At 36.3% G+C, this 19,253-nt stretch overlaps 1 protein-coding gene across 6 annotated transcripts in view; it reads right to left on the bottom strand.

The window, feature by feature from the left end:
• The window catches only part of FANCM (FA complementation group M), a 60,581-nt gene that overhangs the window by 13,107 nt on the left and 28,221 nt on the right, over positions 1-19,253 (bottom strand). For 4 of the 6 annotated variants that reach the window (XM_043922716.1, XM_043922719.1, XM_043922718.1 and 1 more), the window contains exons 11-16: positions 18,811-19,024; positions 12,893-13,050; positions 11,475-11,630; positions 5,901-7,815; positions 1,492-1,583; positions 1,321-1,389 (exon numbers count right to left, since the gene is read on the bottom strand). In XM_043922716.1, coding sequence (XP_043778651.1) covers positions 1,321-1,389; positions 1,492-1,583; positions 5,901-7,815; positions 11,475-11,630; positions 12,893-13,050; positions 18,811-19,024 — 2,604 coding nt within the window. Of the gene's footprint in view, positions 1-1,320; positions 1,390-1,491; positions 1,781-5,900; positions 7,816-11,474; positions 11,631-12,892; positions 13,051-18,810; positions 19,025-19,253 lie in introns of those variants that run through there. The other 2 variants (XR_006344593.1, XM_043922720.1) reach the window with 2 other exon arrangements.

The following is a 19,253-nucleotide window of genomic DNA, read 5'->3' as shown; positions in this document are numbered from 1 at the left end:
GTAGCAAGTTAAAACAATTTTTTAAATGGAGTTTTATATAAGTATACAAAGTTAATGAGGGTTGATTGCATTTTTAATTAATCTTGCACAAATTATACTAGTTAGTATTAGAGAATTAAAACACACAAGATTTCCTAGTCTCAAAATTTAGCTGTCAGCTATAAACTGATGACAAATGAATACTAAAGCCTTAAGATGTGCCCACTGACCAAATTTCACATTTTCTTTCTTTTTTTTTTTTTCATGGGAAATAAGAATGTTAATACCAATATCTTAAGATTTATTTTTAGGCTAAAATATTTTTTTTCTTTTTTTTTTATTAGTTGGAGGCTAATTACTTCACAACATTTCAGTGGGTTTTGTCATACATTGATATGAATCAGCCATAGATTTACACGTATTCCCCATCCCAATCCCCCCTCCCACCTCCCTCTCCACCCGATTCCTCTGGGTCTTCCCAGTGCATCAGGCCCGAGCACTTGTCTCATGCCAAATTTCACATTTTCATAGTTGTCAATGCCTTCCAGACATTGTCACTTTACTGTCCCACATGGACTTCAAACTCGAACATATTCAACACTGAACTCACCACTCTTTCTTGTTTCCTCTAAAAACATGATGTATCTGCCAACTAAGCCCAAGCCAAAACTGAACAGTGATTGTGGACTCCTCCTTTCCCTTCTTTCAAACTCATTCAGTAAGCAAAAGAATGAGAAAGGCCTTCTAAAAGCTCACCCAGATTTTTCTCCAGCTTTACTTTCTGGTACTTTTTACCTTTACAATCCACAGCAAGAGATGCCATTTCCCTGTTCTGTACCCTTCTTTAAGCTGCTGGGAATGCCTTCCCTTCTCCCTTCTTTTCCCCTAAAATATGTATGCCTTAAGATTTATATAAGGTGTTATTTTCAAGAAGCTTGCCAGAACTCCCAAGGTCTAGGTTAAGTTTTATCTTCTCTCATCACTTAAAAAATTATATGGAAACTACCCATTTACTTATCTATCCTTCCTACTAGTTTATGCACTTAAACAGTACCAGGAAATACTCTTTATACTATCCCCAGCATCTTGCGCAGTAGATACACGGTAGGTATTTAATCAATGTTTCATGAATTGCTGGAGTGTACTGACAAAAATAGGAATAGTTTCTTGAAGGAGTTTAAAATTAAAATAGAAATTCCAGTCACTGAAGATTTACTATCTTTTTCTGTTAAAAATACCTGTAAGATCAAATATACCTATGCTCAACTATTCACATATTTCTCTTGTAATATTTATCTCAAAAAGATTTGAATTACTATTTATTATTTGTTATTTACTTACTCTGTTTGGAGGAACCCTGTGCTTTTTGACAACCTGAAGTGGAGAATCAACTTCGCTATTTTTCTGATTCTAGATAAAGCAGACAAAGTAAAAATTAAAAAAAAAAAAAAAGTTTTAAGGGAAACAAGAAACTTTATATGATCTTGCTACTGTGATTACTGACCAACTCACCTCTGGGGATTCCAAAACATTTCCTTTTGCTTTTTTACTTTTTCTTTGGAAAATCTCATCATCTTCACTTTCACGGCTTGATAATTGTTCATCTACAATTTATTTAAAGATAATGAATCTGGTCAACAGATTTAAGTTTGTCCAACCACAGCTATCTATTTTATTGATGGGTACAGTAAAAATTGTTCCTGGCAATCTCAACATTTATTCAGTCTCAAAGATAGTTATTCTTGTATCACTCACTCTGGAGGAAGCCAGATGCTATACAGTAAAAATAGAGGAAGTAATCCTGCGGGGAGGAAAACAAGGCAGGAAACTGAGGTCTCTTATACAAGAGCAATGTGATCTGCCAAGCTGACTCAAGCCTTCAGATAACTGTAGCCCTGGCCAATGTTTTGAATGCAACCTCATAAAATATCTGGAGTCAGAACTCCCGGCCAAGCCATTCTCGAATTCCTAGTCTAGAGAAACGGCTGTTTTAAGCCATTAAGTTTGCAGTAAATTTGTTATGCAGCTAGAGATAAATAATACAGATTTTGGTGCATGGAAATAGGGAATTAATTACCAAATACCTAAACGGTGGATATAGCTTTAGAACTAAAGAGTGGGCAGAAGCTAAAAGAACTTGTTTTGTTGTTGTTAAAAGAATTTTTGAGGAGAGTTTTTGTGAAAGTTTGAAGACCCTCAAAGGAACTGTTTATAGGAAGATTAATGGCCATTGAGGAGGTCATGGGTAACAGCTTAAAGAAGTAAGAAAATCCTTATTAGAAATTATAGCAAAGAGAAATTTTACTATAGTGTCAGAAAGTTTAACAACGTTGCAGTAACACAGAAAGTAGAAAATGTACCTCATGAAGGAGGTACCAGACCATCTTACCTGTCTCCTGAGACCCCTGTCAAGAAGCAACAGTTAGACCCAGACAGGAAACAACTGACTGGTTCAAAATTGGGAAAGGAGTAGGACAAGACTGTACACTGTCACCTTGTTTATTTAACATATGCAGAGTACATCGTGCGAAATTCTGGGCTAGACGGAGCTCAAGCTGGAATAAAGACCGCTGGGAGAAATATCAACAGTCTCAGATATGCAGATGATACCACACTAATGGCAAGAAGCAAAGAGGAACTAAAGAGCCTCTTGATGAGAGTGAAAGAGAAGAGTGAAAGAACTGGCTTAAATCTCAACATTCAAAAAACTAAGATCATGGCAACTAGTCCCATCACTTCATGGCAAACAGAAGGGGAAAAAGTGGAAGCAGTGACAGATTTTCTCTTTTTGGGCTCCAAAATCACTGCAGATAGTGGCTGCAGCCATGAAATTAAAAGACATTTGTTTCTTGGAAGGAAAGTTGTTACAAACCTAGACAGCATATTAAAAAGCAGAGCCATTAGTTTGCCAACAAAGGTCCGTCTAGTCAAAGCTATGATTTTTTCAGTAGTCATGTACAGATGTGAGAGTTGGACCATAAAGAAGGCCAAGAGCCAAAGAACTGGTACTTTGAAGAATTGAACTGTGGTGCTGGAGAAGACTCTTGAGAGTCCCTTGGACTGCAGGATATCAAACCAGTCAGTCCTAAAGTAAATCAACCCTGAAATCATTGGAAGGACTGATGATGAAGGTGAAGCTCCAATATTTTGGCTACCTGATGCAAAGAGTCAATTCATTGGGAAGAACTCTGATGCTGGGAAAGACTGAAGGCAAAAGGAGAAGGGGATGGCAGAGGATGAGATGATTAGGTAGCATCACCGACTCAATGGACATGAAATTGAGCAAACTCTGGAAGACAGTGAAGGACAGAGGAGTCTACAGTCTATGGGGGTCTCAAAGAGTTGGACATAACTGACTGAGTGAACAACAACAATGAAGGAGGTGCTCTAAGCAAGAAGATTTCCAGACAACATGTTTAAGGTATCACCTATGCTTCTTGTTTAAATGTGAAAGGAGAGAGAGGAATTAAAGAAAGTACATTAAACATGAAACAGGGGGACTTTCCTGGTGGTCCAGTAGCTAAACCTCCGCACTTCCAATGTAGGGGCTCAAGTTCGATCCCTGGAACTAGATCCCACGTGCCACAACGAAGAGCTCGCATGTCAGCAGTTTAAAGACCCCACATGTCGCAACTAAGACCCGGCACAGCCAAATCAATCAATCAATCAATCAATCAATCAAAACATGAAACAGTTGAGACTTGCTGGTTTTGAAAATTACCAGCTTCTCCAGATGGCAAACAATGTTAAATTAAGAAATCTTCCAGGCAAAGACCTAATCTAGAAGACTGCCAGGAAACTACAGTCCAGATGATGCTGAGGGTGTAACTGTAAATGCTTTAAGACCTCAGAAAGATCAAAGGTGGTGCCTCAGAGTACCATTCAGTCGGACAGTACTCTAAACATTTTAAAGATGTCTCTTACATTCCCTCTCAAACAACAGATTTTCTAAGAAGATTAAGGAACTATCTTTACACATTTCAGCAGAAGCCGAAGTTAGAGAAGAACTCACCTCCAAAAGATTTGTGGACATGGCTAGTGTCTAACGGAATGAACCTCAAATAAGATTCACAAGAGATCCACAAATATTTATGAGAATTAGATGAGGAAAAAACCACAGCCAGCTACAACTAAAAGGGGCAGAGAGAGTACAAAATGAAGAGGCCTTTAGATCCCCAAATTTTTACTGGAAGGACACAACCTGAGAAAGCTCCACAAGTGCTACCTATTAGGAAACTGGACTAGGCATCCAGAGGATAGAACCAAGAACCATGGAGAATTATTCCCAGGCTTTGAGTACTAATCAAGAAACTTTCAGTCTTGGCTCTGCTAGATTTTAGAATCACTGTGGACTAGAAATTCCTGTGTGCTTCCCATCATCCTTCCTTGCTTTCAAATAAACCACTTTGGAAGCAGATTTTACATGCCTAGTCAAGTCTTCAGATGACTGCAACCCTAAGTGAAATCTTGACTATAATCTCATGAGAAATTTAAGCCAGAATGACCCAGTTAAGCAATTCTGAAATTCCTAAACTACAGAAACTGTGAGATAAATGCTATTTTAAGCCACTAAATTAGAGGGAGTAATTTTTTACACAGCAGTACAAAACTAATACAAACTCACATAGTATATTTCTCCTTATGCTCTGTGCTAATAAACTATCTACCTAGACAGATTATTGTATACATATAACATGGTAAATGATCCTAAATCTTCTATTTCAACTAAGTGGAATGAAAAATACTAAAAAAAAAAAAAAAAACAACTCATAATAAATAGTTCCTTAATGGCTATGTATTCAGAATAAATATTGCCCATGATTAGTCATTAAGTACAATGCTAGAAAAAAAGTTTTAATGCAAATCTGACACAAAGACAGAAAAATTATCTCACTCATTAACAAAGACTTAATATAAAGGTATTAAATATTAAAGGACCTAGGCAACATACTTAGTAAAAAAACGTGTCTGAGTATATCCAAAATTATGTAGACAAGTTAGTCTTTAAAAATTAACTGTATATCCAGAACTTCTAAGTTTTTATCTTAAAACATTCATGAATCATAGGATTTATAGAGGAAATTCTCATTTTATCCTGTAACTACTCTTTTCCCTTAGCCATAAAGAGTAAAATTCATAAGTGGCCTTTAATAATAATCTATACATAAACTAGAGTTGAGTTCTATAACAGGATCTAAAGGATATTTAAACCATTATATTTTTGATATATAAGTCACTGGTATTTATATCATCTGTTTTCTGTATTTTCTATAGAGTTAGATTGTACAGATCCAAAGATTCCTATAGATTTTCTATGACCTTATCTCAATTTTTTAAATACAGTCTTATTTCTCAGTTTTGTTATATAAATCCCCTACTTTATACCCCCCCCCAAACTTTACACTTGCTTTATTTCCCTCTGCTTTCATCATTTACAACATCCAAATTCTCTTTTGATTATCTTCAACAAGTCCAAATCATTAATATTGCCAAGGAGCCGAGATGAAAACCTACATCAGAAGTCAACATTTTCAATCTAAACCAGTTCAAAATGTTTTCATCTTCTGAACCTAAATGTCCACCATCTTATTATTCATCTGGTAGTTATTTCCATATTTTACTGGTATCTTTTCATATTTATATGTCATACAATTGTTTGTGTTTTATAATTAAGGGCTAGAGCCAAATCTCACACTTCTGTTTTTCAGTGTCTAGCATAGTACCTTCCCATGGCATGCATGCCATAAATACATGCAGAAAAAAATAAATCTTGTACCAATAAACATCAATATAAGGACTATATAGTACATCAATTATCTAATTCAATGTATCATACACTGAGAAATTACATTTTGTAAAAATTATAGACTCTGATCCAAAATATTCTAGAAAATTTGTGCTTTATAAAGCTGGAATCTTACCTTCAGTAGAATGGCAGGATTGATGCAGATTGATCTGTTTCTTGCTTTTACACTTTTCTATAGAAAGTCCTGAATCACCAAAAGTTGAATTCAATGTTTCTTTACTGTGTAGATCTACTTTTCCTATGTTAGAACCTGACTTTTTAGCCATTTCTATTCTCGTCTTAGAAAATGAGTTCAATATACTTGATTCAGAAAGTGGTGTGCTCATAACTTTCTCTCCTACTGGCAATGAAAACTGAGAATAACTAGGAGACATAAATTCTTTACTTTTTGTTGCATTCTTTGAAAAACATGAAAAAGCTGGACTCGGCTTATCTTCACTTGATGGGTGAGTAGTTGTTACACTTGTAGAATTGTCAACATTGGCTCTTGACATGACTGCTTGATGTGAAACACAATTTGTGCCATTTATCTGCTTAATGTCTAAATGTCTTCCAGGTAGATCATCTAAAATTTTATTATTTGTAACTGATGCATGGTCCACTACTTCATCCTCAGAACCTGTACTACAAAATCCTAAATCAAATGTAACAGAAAATAAATCCTTAGAGCAGTCAAAATTGTTTTCATCATTATTCAGTTTTTCCTCATGTATACCTCTCAAACCTTCATGAGATTTCCAACTCATATTAGTATCACAGACAATTTGATCTTGGGGTTCAGAATCATTCTCTAACAAAAGTTCATCAGAAATGAAGAACTGAGAGACTGGTGCCATTTCACTTACAGCAGTTCTGTCTGATGTACATAAAGATTCACATTTACTGTTTAAGGGAGGAGGGCTCACATCATTAAACTCCATATTAACATCTTCAAATAATAATAAACTTTCATCCTGAGCAGTATGCAATATTGGGAAGTCACTGTTATCAACATCATGATTCTTTTCTTCAGCAAAATCCTCTGAAGGGCCGATGTTTATTTGAATTTGATTGCTGGATACTAAATGTTCATTTTTACTATTTTTATGTACTTTATCAGAGTCACAGAAGTTTGGCTCATCAGAAATATTATCGTTAGTTGTACCATGAAGGCAAGTTGTTTCAGAAGGATGAGTAATAAACTTAAGTGAATTCAATTCTAAATTCTGTTGAGAATTTACAGCTGAATGTGACATTAAATTGGTGGATTTATCATTCTGTAAGCACTCTGAGTAGGGTAGAAAAACCGAGTTTTCAAGTGCAGAACCCTTAGAAATTTCATATTCCAAATCTGACAGTCCACTGAGAGGTGGAGGAGAGTGTGATAAAAATCTCTCTACATTAGCTAGCACCTCTTTTGTTAATGAATGACAATTAAAAAACTGGTCACCTGTTTTCCCTATATCAAGCTCATCCTCAAATGAAAGAAATAAGCTAGATGAAAGAGATTTCTCATCACTGAAACTGTTATAACCAGAATCAAAAAAATTTCCAGTAAATGAACTAGTAGATTTATTTGTAAACTGACAATCTGTTAATAATCCACATGACGGATTACCTCCATTTTCATTGACAGCACATGTGGCAGTGACTTCACCTGTATCTGATGCCCTTTTACCATTTTGTAGGTCTACCTGAAGAATATGTTCAGCGGTAGAACTGCCATCAGTATCTAAAGGCTCCACGACAACATCCTTATTTTCTTTTTTAGGTTGATCTTTTTTCAGGATTTCAGAAGACTTCTTTTTAAAAGAAGGAGTTTCAGTAGATTTGATAGGAATTTGTTTAAAAATTTCAGCACATTCTTCATCAGATTCTGTCATTGAGACTGATGTCCCTTGATTTATATTCTTTGCAAATGAAGACTTCTTGTTACTTGTAAAGGTGCCACTGGCAAGAGGATTATATTCATTTCTGGGAGTACCAGATGCTGAGCTAATATCTTCCATTTGTAAGTAAGATTTAATTTCCAATTCATAGCTGCATTCTCCCTATAAAGAAGGAAAATGAAAAAGTCACAAGAAAGCAATATAAAGTAAACAAATAAAAATTCTAAGAGATGAGCCTTACTCTGTTAAAATATTTTCCAAACAATATTGCATTATTCAAATGATTTTACCTTAAAAATTATTCTAAGTCAAACAAAATTAGAAATGACATTACTGTGAAATTATCACAAATTATCTTTTATCAGTTAATAGTTTTGTATTCCCAGTACCTAGTACATAAGAGACCCACGATAAACATTTGTAGAAAATATAAATTTAATTAATATATAGAATATTATTATAAATACTTTTTTCCTAACATTTAACTGAACAATGATTCTAACTTCTTAAAGATATTTAAGAAATTAACATATATAAATGAGAAACACATACTTATGTGAAATTTACTCTCTTGAAGATAAACTAAGAACAGATTTTAGAACATTTGAAATAATGGTACCTACAGTCTTCTAGGCTGTAAGCTAGAATATGCTATTTTTAACAAATTTCTCAAGAACTCTTCTCATGAATTTCCAAGTCTTATATCTAAATCTAAAACTACAGTCCCCACCATCCCTGACTCATCCTTCCCTCTTGCCACTAAATGCCACTTTAATCAGGATTCCTCTACTGTTCAGGGACTTAAGCAGTTAACTCTCCACTTTTTGTATAATAAATACAATAAATATTAATGTTAGAATGTCTGTCACCCTAATAGGATATATGCTCCCTACAGAATATTTAATCTTAACCAGTGTAGCCATGGGGCCTAGAACAGACCATGTCATATAGAAGGCACTAAATAAATGTGTTACTTTGATGCACAGCCTTTGCTGGCACAGCCCAGGACAAATATTTGTAGAAAGTAAAGATTTAATTAACACATAAAATAGGATTATACACACCTTTTTTCACTTGTAGGGATCCACAAATATTACTTTATTTACATGTGTTCATGAACACATAAAATTAGCAGCTACAATCTATCACATAATTACTAGGTGCCAGGTATTATTCTAATTGCTTTACATATATTAAGCCACTTAATCCTTACAACAACATTATGAAGAAAGAATCATTATCGCCAATTTATAGGTGAAACTGAGGCACAAAGAGGTTAAGTAACTTACAGATCCAAAAAGTAAGATTCTAACCCAGGCATTTTGGATTTCACACTCACAATAGGTTCACCATTCTGACTCCCTCAGGGAATAAGAATCAGGATGTTACTCAAGGAATCACTAATTCTCTAAACTAACACCAGGATAAAGGAAACACACCAAATGACCTGTATGATAGAGAAATTTCAACAGATCTAACAAGAATACTAAACTTGCTTTACAAACATTTATATAAATCATTAAATGAGAATTTCCTGAAGATCTAGTGTTTAGGACTTGGTGCTTTCACTGCCAGTGCTTTTCAATCCCTGGTCTGGGAACTAAGATCCTACAAGCTATGCGGCACAACCAAAAAACATTTTTTTAGCCATTCAGTTCAGTTCACTTGCTCAGTCATGTCCGACTCTTTGCAACTCCATGGACTGCAGCACACCAGGTGTCCTTATCCATCACCAACTCTCAAAGTTTACTCAAACTCATCTCCATTGAGTTGGTGATGCCATCCAACCATCTCATCCTTGGTCATCCCCTTCTCCTCCTGCACTCATTCTTTCTCAGCATCAGGGTCTTTTCAAATAAGTCAGTTCTTCGCATCAGGTGGCTAAAGGATTGGAGTTTCAGCTTCAGCATCAGTCCTTCCAATGAATATTCAGGACTGATTTCCTTTAGGATGGACTGGCTGGATCTCCTTGCAGTCCAAGGGACTCTCAAGAGTCTTCCCCAACACCACAGTTCAACAGCATCAGTTCTCCAGTGCTCAGCTTTCCTTATAGTCCAACTCTCACATCCATACATGACCACTGGAAAAACCATAGCTTTGACAAGACAGACCTTTGTTGGCAAAGTAATGTCTCTGCATTTTAACATGCAGAGTCACAACTTTTCTTCCAAGGAGTAAGCGTCTTTTAATTTCATGGCTGCAGTCACCAACTGCAGTGATTTTGGAGCCCAAAAAAATAAAGTCTGACACTGCTTCCATTGTTTCCCCATCTGTTTGCCATGAAGTGATGGGATCAGGTGCCATGATCTTAGTTTTCTGAATGCTGAGTTGTAAGCCAACTTTTTCACTCTCCTCCTTCACTTTCATCAAGAGGCTCTTTAGTTCTTCTTCACTTTTCTGCCTTAAGGGTGGTGTCATCTGCATATCTGAGGTTATTGATATTTCTCCCATCATTCTTAATTCTAGCCTGGGCTTCATCCAGCCAGCATTTCTCATGATGTACTCTGCATATAAGTTAAATAAGCAGGGTGACAATATACAGCCTTGAAGTACTCCTTTCCCGATTTGGAACCAGTGTGTTGTTCCATGTCCAATTCCAACTGTTGCTTACTGACCTGCATACATTTTTCTCAAGAGGCAGGTCAGGTGATCTGGTATTTCCATCTCTTGAAGAATTTTCCACAGTTTGTTGTGGTCCACACAGTCAAAGGCTTTGGCATAGTCAATAAAGCAGATGTTTTTCTGGAACTCTCTTCCTTTTTCGATGATCCAGCAGATGTTGGCAATTTGATCTCTGGTTCCTCTGCCTTTTCTAAATCCAGCTTGAACATCTAGAAGTTCATGGTTCATGTACTGTTGAAGCCTGGCTTGGACAGTTTTGAGCACTAGTGCAACTGTGCGGTAGTTTGAGCATTCTCTGGCATTGCCTTTCTTTGGGATTGGAATGAAAACTGACCTTTGCCAGTCCTGTGGCCACTGCTGACTTTTCAAAATTTGCTGGCATATTAAATTCAGCACTTTCACAGCATCATCTTTTAGGATTTGAAATAGCTCAACTGGAATTCCATCACCGCCACTAGCTTTGTTCGTAGTGATGCTTCCTAAGGCCCACTTGACTTCGCATTCCAGCATGTCTGGCTCTAGACTGGTGATCACAGCATCGTGATTATCTGGGTCGTGAAGATCTTTTTTGTGTAGTTCTGTGCATTCTTGCCACCTCTTCTTAGTATCTTTTGCTTCTGTTAGGTCCATACCATTTCTGTCCTTTATTGAGCCCATCTTTGCATGAAACGTTCCCTTGGTATCTCTAATTTTCTTGAAGAGATCTCTACTCTTTCCCTTGCTATTGTTTTCCTCTATTTCTTTGCATTGATTGCTGTGGAAGGCTCTTATCTCTCCTTGCTATTCTTTGGAACTCTGCATTCAAATGGGTATATCTTTTCTTTTCCCCTTTGCCTTCTGCTTTTCTTCTTTTCATAGCAGTTTGTAAGGCCTCCTCAGACAACCATTTTGCCTTTTTTGCATTTCTTTTTCTTGGGGATGGTCTTGATCCTCTTTAGCCATTAAATACATTAAAATTTCACTCTGGTCTATCAATATTCACAGATGGCATTCTTCTAATTAGGCCTACTTCTCCTAAGACAGAAAACTAGTCCATTGAGATCACAAGAAGCTACATAGGAAAACAAAATAGTCTAGCTATTATTATTTATAATAAGTACTTGTTTCTTTTAATAATGACTTCAAATTAAGAAGACTAAAGATTAAATATTCTAGTTTTACTATCATACCAGCAAGAGAAAGTTACAGTAGGCTCCTACCTCTTCATGTCTCATTCCTTCTATCATTTGCATGATATTTATGAAATGCTGACATCGATCTGAATGGTCAACTTGATATGTAGGCAAAGGATGATCCTGCCATAGTCTCCACTCAGAGAGAGAGAGCTGACGAATTCCAGTGGTTGGTTCTTCAGTCTTAATTAATGATAATTTAACATAACAAAAAACACACATACTCAGATTTCACACACTGATTTAAAAAATACTTAATATACAGATAATTGGCATAGCATAAATAATTTTAATTCACTTAGGTATTTTCAACTAAAATCTCAGGTGAAAAATAAAATAACTTTATGAAGTACAAAGATATCCTTTTAAATACATTTTAAAAATAACTGTCACATATATTGCTTATAAAATTAGAAAGAAAACTATGTCATTAAAAATAAAATACATAAATAAGTGCTAGATGAGTTAGTTACTACTTGGCCATATTCTGGTTTATATAATTCCATATTAAGAGTTTTTGCTAGATTATTTTCTATAATCTAATAAACTGAAACTGAAGTCATTCAGTCATGTCCAATTCTTTGTGACCCCATGGAATGTAGCCCACAAGGCTCCTCCATCTGTGGAATTTTCCAGGCAAGAGTACTGGAGTGGGTTGCCATTTCCTTTTCCAGAGGATCTTCCCGACTCAGGGATCGAACCCAGGTCTCCTGGATTGCAATCATACGCTTTTACCGTCTGAGCCACCAGGGAAGCTCATAAAGAGGTATTCATAATCTCTCAGTGATACTGATCCCAATTCATCATGCCTGCTGCCATTCCTCACTTTAGTGAGGAATAAATATATTAGTGAACAAAATATAGATTCTCAAAGCCAAGTATTTCAAGCCCCATAAATCTTCTCAAAGGTATCTTCCTTGAAGTTGTTTTTCTACTTCTCTGGTAGGTATGTAACCTCTGATCAATTCGTTTGACTTTCCTCAAGCTCATCAATAATTTGTTCATAATAAAATAAGTCTAATATCCAATTTAAAGTTTTACTGTAATTTCAAAACAAAAATTAAAAACCAGTTTGTACAAAGACATTCATAATAGCATAATTAGTAATATACTGAAAATAATTCTAAACACAACAGAGAAATAGTTAAAGTACAGTATATTACAGAGTAATATAACAATCATAAAAATTACACCTACACAGAAATGTTCATATGAAGAAAGTAATAAAGTCAGAATTTATGTAAATATATTATAGTCATGTAAAAATGTATATACAAGAAAATCAGTAGTTTATCAAAACAGACTATTCTTTAATATTCTTTTTTAAACTGCTTACATTCTTAATTTTTGTAAGTTGAACTTCTGATCATTAATATTCATTCTCTTTACTCCCAAAGCTATTGCATAATCACTATAAAGGACATCTGAAAACACATTTAACTTACTAGTCTGTTCTCTTCATTGTGTAAAGATAGAAACTGAACTTGAGGCAATCTTATTTCCTGAATTTCATCAGTGTCTCTTAACCTATATCGACTGTTCCATAATTTAAATTCTTCTTCTGATAAGAACCAATCATTCTTTGAATTACTCTGCTTTATTCCTAGAAGTTTAAAAAATAATTGAAAACAGGTTTAAAAAAATCTGCTCGACAAACACAAAATAAAAAACATCAACTCAAACTCTCTGTTTATGTCTACTTGTTTCTGCTAAACCACTAATTCGAGTCCTTAAAATTCGCTCTCTTCATATAAACACTTTGGTTATTACTTCCTGTTTCTACATATCTCCTAAACTTCTCTTACCTTTTTGAAAGTACCAGGGCACCGTCCCAACTACACCTAACCTTCATCAACAAAACCCCACCAGGTAGCTCTCAGTCTTATATTCTTTCGGACTCTCTTCATTTTGTTGTCTAAGACCTGGAAAGAAACAGGTCACCTACAAATGAAAACTAGCATCATGATTCTATCCTAACATTATCAGAAAGTTATCTGAAACAGGTATGGATGCGGGAGAGATGACAAGACTAAAAAGAGTTTTAGCTAAAGTCTTAAATGCGGGGTGGGGTGGGATGACAGTTTAAAAAGGACAAAAAGACCTACTGCTTTAAAAAAAGACAGGATAATATACTTTTAAAAAATGTATAGTAAGTTAATCCTTTATTATTTCCATAATCTTTATAAAGGAAAATAATCACCAACATGGAAAGGATTAAAAAAATATTAAGCTGTAACTCTGGTCCCAATAAAGATAAGGGCAGAAAAAGAAATCAGAAAGATACTGAATTCGAACTCAGGAAACTTCTGTCTTAGCTATTCCTAAATATTACATGAAAGCTTTTGCAAATTAGGAGGTTTGAATTAGGTGATCTCTCAGGTCTTCTTCAGATCTAGCAATCTGAGGCACTAAGACTTGGAATAGAAACATATTTCCTTCTCCTAGTCACATTAAATATATTCAGACCTCTAGCCTAAATGAATCATATACAAATATATAAAAGATGACATTTATACACACTATCTTATTAGCAAGATGAATCACTGACATTTGAAAAATCAGAGAAAATGGAAGAAGAAAAGCACAGAAAAATGTACATGAACTAGTAATGTAAGAAAGACTTCCTCAGAGATCAATGCAAAGAAATAGAGGAAAACAATAGTATGGGAAAGTCTAGAGATCTCTTCAAGAAAATTAGAGATACCAAGGGAACATTTCATGCACAGATGGGCTCAGTAAAGGACAGAAATGGTATGAACCTAACAGAAACAGAAGATATTAAGAAGAGGTGGCAAGAATGCACAGAAGAACTACACAAAAAAGATCCTCACGACCCAGATAATCACGATGCTGTGATCACCAATCTAGAGCCAGACATGCTGGAATGCGAAGTCAAGTGGGCCTCAGGAAGCATCACTACGAACAAAGCTAGTGGCGGTGATGGAATTCCAGTTGAGCTATTTCAAATCCTAAAAGATGATGCCGTGAAAGTGCTGCATTCAATATGCCAGCAAATTTTGAAAACTCAGCAGTGGCCACAGGACTGGCAAAGGTCAGTTTTCATTCCAATCCCAAAGAAAGGCAATGCCAAAGAATGTTCAAACTACTGCACAATTATACTCATCTCACATGCTAGCAAAGTAATGCTCAAAACTGTCCAAGCCAGGCTTAAACAGTACATGAACCGTGAACTTCCAGATGTTCAAGCTGGATTTAGAAAAGGCAGAGGAACCAGAGATCAAATTGCCAACATCTGCTGGATCATCGAAAAAGGAAGAGAGTTCCATAAAAATATCTACGTCTGCTTTTATTGACTATGCCAAAGCCTTTGACTGTGTGGACCACAAGAAACTGTGGAAAATTCTTCAAGAGATGGAAATACCAGATCACCTGACCTGCCTCTTAAGAAATCTGTATGCAGTTCAGGAAGCAACAGTTGGAATTGGACATGGAATAATACACTGGTTCCAAATCGGGAAAGGAGTACTTCAAGGCTATATATTGTCACCCTGCTTATTTAACTTATATGCCGAGTACATCATGAGAAACGCTGGGCTGGATGAAGCACAAGCTGGAATCAAGATTGCCGGGAGAAATTTCAATAACCTTAGATATGCAGATGACACTACCCTTAAGGCTGAAAGCAAAGAACTAAAGAGCCTCTTGAGGAGAGTAAAAAAGTTGGCTTAAACCTCAACATTCAGAAAACTCAGATCATGGCATCTGATCTCATCACTTCATGGCAAATAGATGGGGAGACAGTGGAAACAGTGTCAGACTTTATCTTTTGGGCTCCAAAATCACTGCAGATGGTGACTGCAGCCATGAAATTAAAAGATGCTTGCTCCTTGGAAAGAAAGTTATGACCGACCTAGACAACATATTAAAAAGCAGAGACGTTACTTTGCCAACAAAGGTCCATCTAGTCAAAGATATGGTTTTCCCAGTGGTCATGTATGGATGTGAGAGTTGGACTATAAAGAAAGCCAAGCACTGAAGAATTGATGCTTTTGAACTGTGGTGTTGGAGAAGACTCTTGAGAGTCCACTGGACTGCAAGGAGATCCAACCAATCCATCCTAAAGGAAATCAGTCCTGAATATTCATTGGAAGGACTGATGCTGAAGCTGAAACTCCAATACTTTGGCCACCTGATGCAAAGAATTGACTCATTTGAAAAGTCCCTGATGCTGGGAAAGATGGAAGGCACGAGAAAAAGGGGACAAAAGAGGATGAAATGGATGGATGGCATCATCGACTCAATGGACATGCGTTTGAGTAAACTTTAGGAGTTGGTGATGGACAGGGAGGCTTGGTGTGCTGCAGTCCACGGGGTCACAAAGAGTCGGACACGACTGAGCGACTGAACTGAACTAGTAACATTCTTAGAAACAATTACTAAACATATTGTTAATTAACATCTATAAAAATTAAATGATCATTAAGAAAATGTATACCAATCTAACCAAGTTTTGATGATACTATTAATTTAATAAATTCAAGAGAATTCAAATATATACTATCTTTTCATTTTTAACCATAATTTTGGCAAAGTCTTGTAAAATGATAGGTATATTTCTATTAAGTGAATTTGCATTAGGTTTAATAGCCATATCCACAAATCACTGATTAATGGCTCTGAGTTAAAGGAAAGAACATTAACAAATTTAACCAAGTCCAAAGAAGGTGCCCAGGAGGGGGAAGAATTTGGAAACTTCATAGTAACGAAAACCAGTGGAACAGTCAGTTGAACAAACTTAAGAGGTACTGTCTTCAAATGTATAAAAAAACTACCTCCTAAGTAACTCAAAGATCAAATCCATTTTTGTGTCTAGAAGCTGTGGGCAAAGAAAGTCACCTGCCATTTCACTAAATAAAGGATGTTGTTGGGGAGATCAAACATCAGCCACTGCAGCTGCCCCTGAGGGGGTTCAGAATGGAACAAAACAGAATACTTGCCCAAGATAGTTAAGATGTATATCAAAAGAATAATTTCAGTGAGCTGAAACTCTTGCATCTTCCCATACATAAAAAGCACTAAAATCATTAACTTGAGAGGTCTAGTTTTCTGGGATTAGCAGTCATCTTTTAATATTCAGTGACTAGGTTTTTTTTTTCCAGCAAAAACTCCTATATATCTTGGCTCCCTACTTGCCTCTTTCAACAGTCCCTAAAAGCTATCTGAGAGGCTTCCTTCCTGTGCTATAGTCCTCAGTAGTGCCCTGAATAAAACATAATTCTCAACTTTTATGTTATGCATTTTTTTCAGTTGACAAAGCCAAAACTTAATCAATGAAAAAAAGATAAAAGACTGATTTTTTTTCAACAAAAGAACTTCTTTTATATGGACTATCAACAATGGAATGAACTTTCATAAAAGAATACAATTTCCGTTAACAGAGATGTTCAAGTTGAGGCTTGATATACATTTGACATGAAGACGGAAATAGCAACCCATTCCACTATTCTTGTCTGGGAAATCCCATGGACAGAGGAGGTTGGTGGGCTACAGTCCACAGGGTCTCAAGAGTCAGACATGACCTAGAGACTGAATACTCACACACACACACATTTAACAAGCATGGTACATGGAGAAGGAAATGGCAACCCACTCCAGTACTCTTGTCTGGAAAATCCCATGGACCGAGGAGTAGGCTACAGTCCATGGGGTCGCAAAGAGTTGGACATGACTGAGTGACTTCACGTCACTTCATGGCAAAATGTCTTGTGTGAAACATGCTTATCTTCATTTCCATGAAACAACACTCCGCAGTCTAATAAAACTTTTATCTACTGTACATAGAAAAAAACAACAATAAACATGGTACAGAAAACATCCCTACCTTGGTAAGTAACTAGACCAGATGATCCCTGAGGTTTCTTCCAAAGTTTAGAATATATTTTATGATTCTTTAATATTTCAAGATATTTTCTTGATATCACCAAAATCTCTGCAATTCTTAAGCTAGTCCTCTCCTGATGATGCTCCCTGGCATCAAAGGATCAATATTTATTTCTCACTGGCTCAGTATCACTGGCTTAGTCTAACTTCTGGTTACACCACTATCTGGTGTAACAGTAAATAAAAAAAATAAAAAAAATTCTCCTTTGCAGAAATTCCCCCTGCTTCTCTGAAAGCAATTCCACAGATACTTATTAATATTCCCAAATTCTTTATTTAACTCTCTGATATGCATGCAAATGTTTGTAAAGGTAAAGCAAGTCTCTAGCCAGATTTTCAACCAGAAATGATTTTCTTAAGGACCCAGGAGACATCTCTTTGAAATGTAAACATCGAGGAAGACAGTGTCCCTATCTCCCAGGCACCTGGGGAGTTTAGCCTTGGCACCTTTCTCTGAGCTCTCCCTATCTGCTTGTCATAGAGACAGAAGTTTTATTATTTCTTTGGATAAGTGTTAGGTGCTCAGTTGTGTTCAACTGTTTGTGACCCCATAGACTGTACCTTGCCAGACTCCTCTGTCCATGGAATTGTCCAGGCAAAAACACTGGAGTGGGTAGTCATTCCCTTCTCCAGGAGATCTTTCCAACCCAGGGACTGAACCCAGATCTCCTCCATTGCAGGCAGATTCCTTATTGTTTGAGGCAGCAGGGAGGATGAGGATCAAGGCAACCAGCTAACGCAAGTGGCCACCTCAATTACTGGCTGAACTTGGGATGAACTATGAAAGAGCATGGGCTTCCCAGGTGGCTCTGAGCCAAGAATCTGCTTGCCGATGCAGGAGACGCAGGTTCGACCCCTGGGTCAGGAAGACCCTCCTGGAGAGGAAAAGGCAACCTACTCCAGTATTCTTGCCCTGGAAATCCCAGAGGAGCCTGGCGGGGCTATAGTCATTGGGGTCGCAGAAGAGTCAGACATGACTTAGCAACTACAACAACAACAACAATGGAAGAACGTAAAGCAAATGCTGCTGTCCTCTCATAAGAAGACAAGTTACTGTTAAAATCTTAAGAACATGATGCAAAGGATTAATACTGCTGAAACGAATAGGGTAGAATTTCCTTCTTTCTCTTAACTTAGTGGATTGCTTACAACACACATTATAATATGGCTTAATGCTTATTCAATAATAAAACTATTTTCCTCTTTTCTACATTTTGTAAAGAGGATTCTCTGGGCTTATATTTTCAGTTTTCCCAACACTGAGCTTCTTTCATCCTGTACTGCCAGTACCTCCTTCCCTTTGCCACATTAATCATCTCTCTTCTATCCTTCTCAAAGGGAACACCTATAACATACGAGAATGTATGTTGATTTTCTCATAGAAGAAATAGATCAATACATGATCTGCTAACAAATAACAGAAAAACAAATGCGTGTCTCAAATGCAAAAAACTGTATTTACCATTCCTATATGAAAAGACAGATGACTTTCGCTGCAAGTTTCGAGAAGGCTTCTCTGGTTCATAGACACCATGTGTGATGAACATCTTATGTAATTGTGGGTTGACTCCATCAGGAACCATTCGTGGACTTCCTTGGTAAAAATGGAGGACCTGCCTATTACCTGAAATAGCTTTATAAATACTTCTTTTGTTGCACTGACTTTGATTATAAGTCTGCAAGAAAAAAATAAATGCAAAATCATTTTATTTCTATAATAATCACCTAGCCATAGCAAGCAGTTATTATATCACCCTGTGTATTCTAAACAGCAAATTAAACTCTGATCCACTTAAATACTTGAGGAACAGAATATATGTTGTTTTAAATTTAAAGCGTATTTAAGTCTTAATGAAAATCATTTCAAGATTATTATAAAAGCTTACCTTAGTAACTATATTGTAC

The sequence above is a fragment of the Cervus elaphus genome, chromosome 13, assembly GCF_910594005.1.
Source record: "Cervus elaphus chromosome 13, mCerEla1.1, whole genome shotgun sequence".
Taxonomy (NCBI): domain Eukaryota; kingdom Metazoa; phylum Chordata; class Mammalia; order Artiodactyla; family Cervidae; genus Cervus; species Cervus elaphus.
The sequence above is the reverse complement of the archived record's forward strand: the minus strand, read 5'-3'. Positions and strand labels throughout refer to the sequence as shown.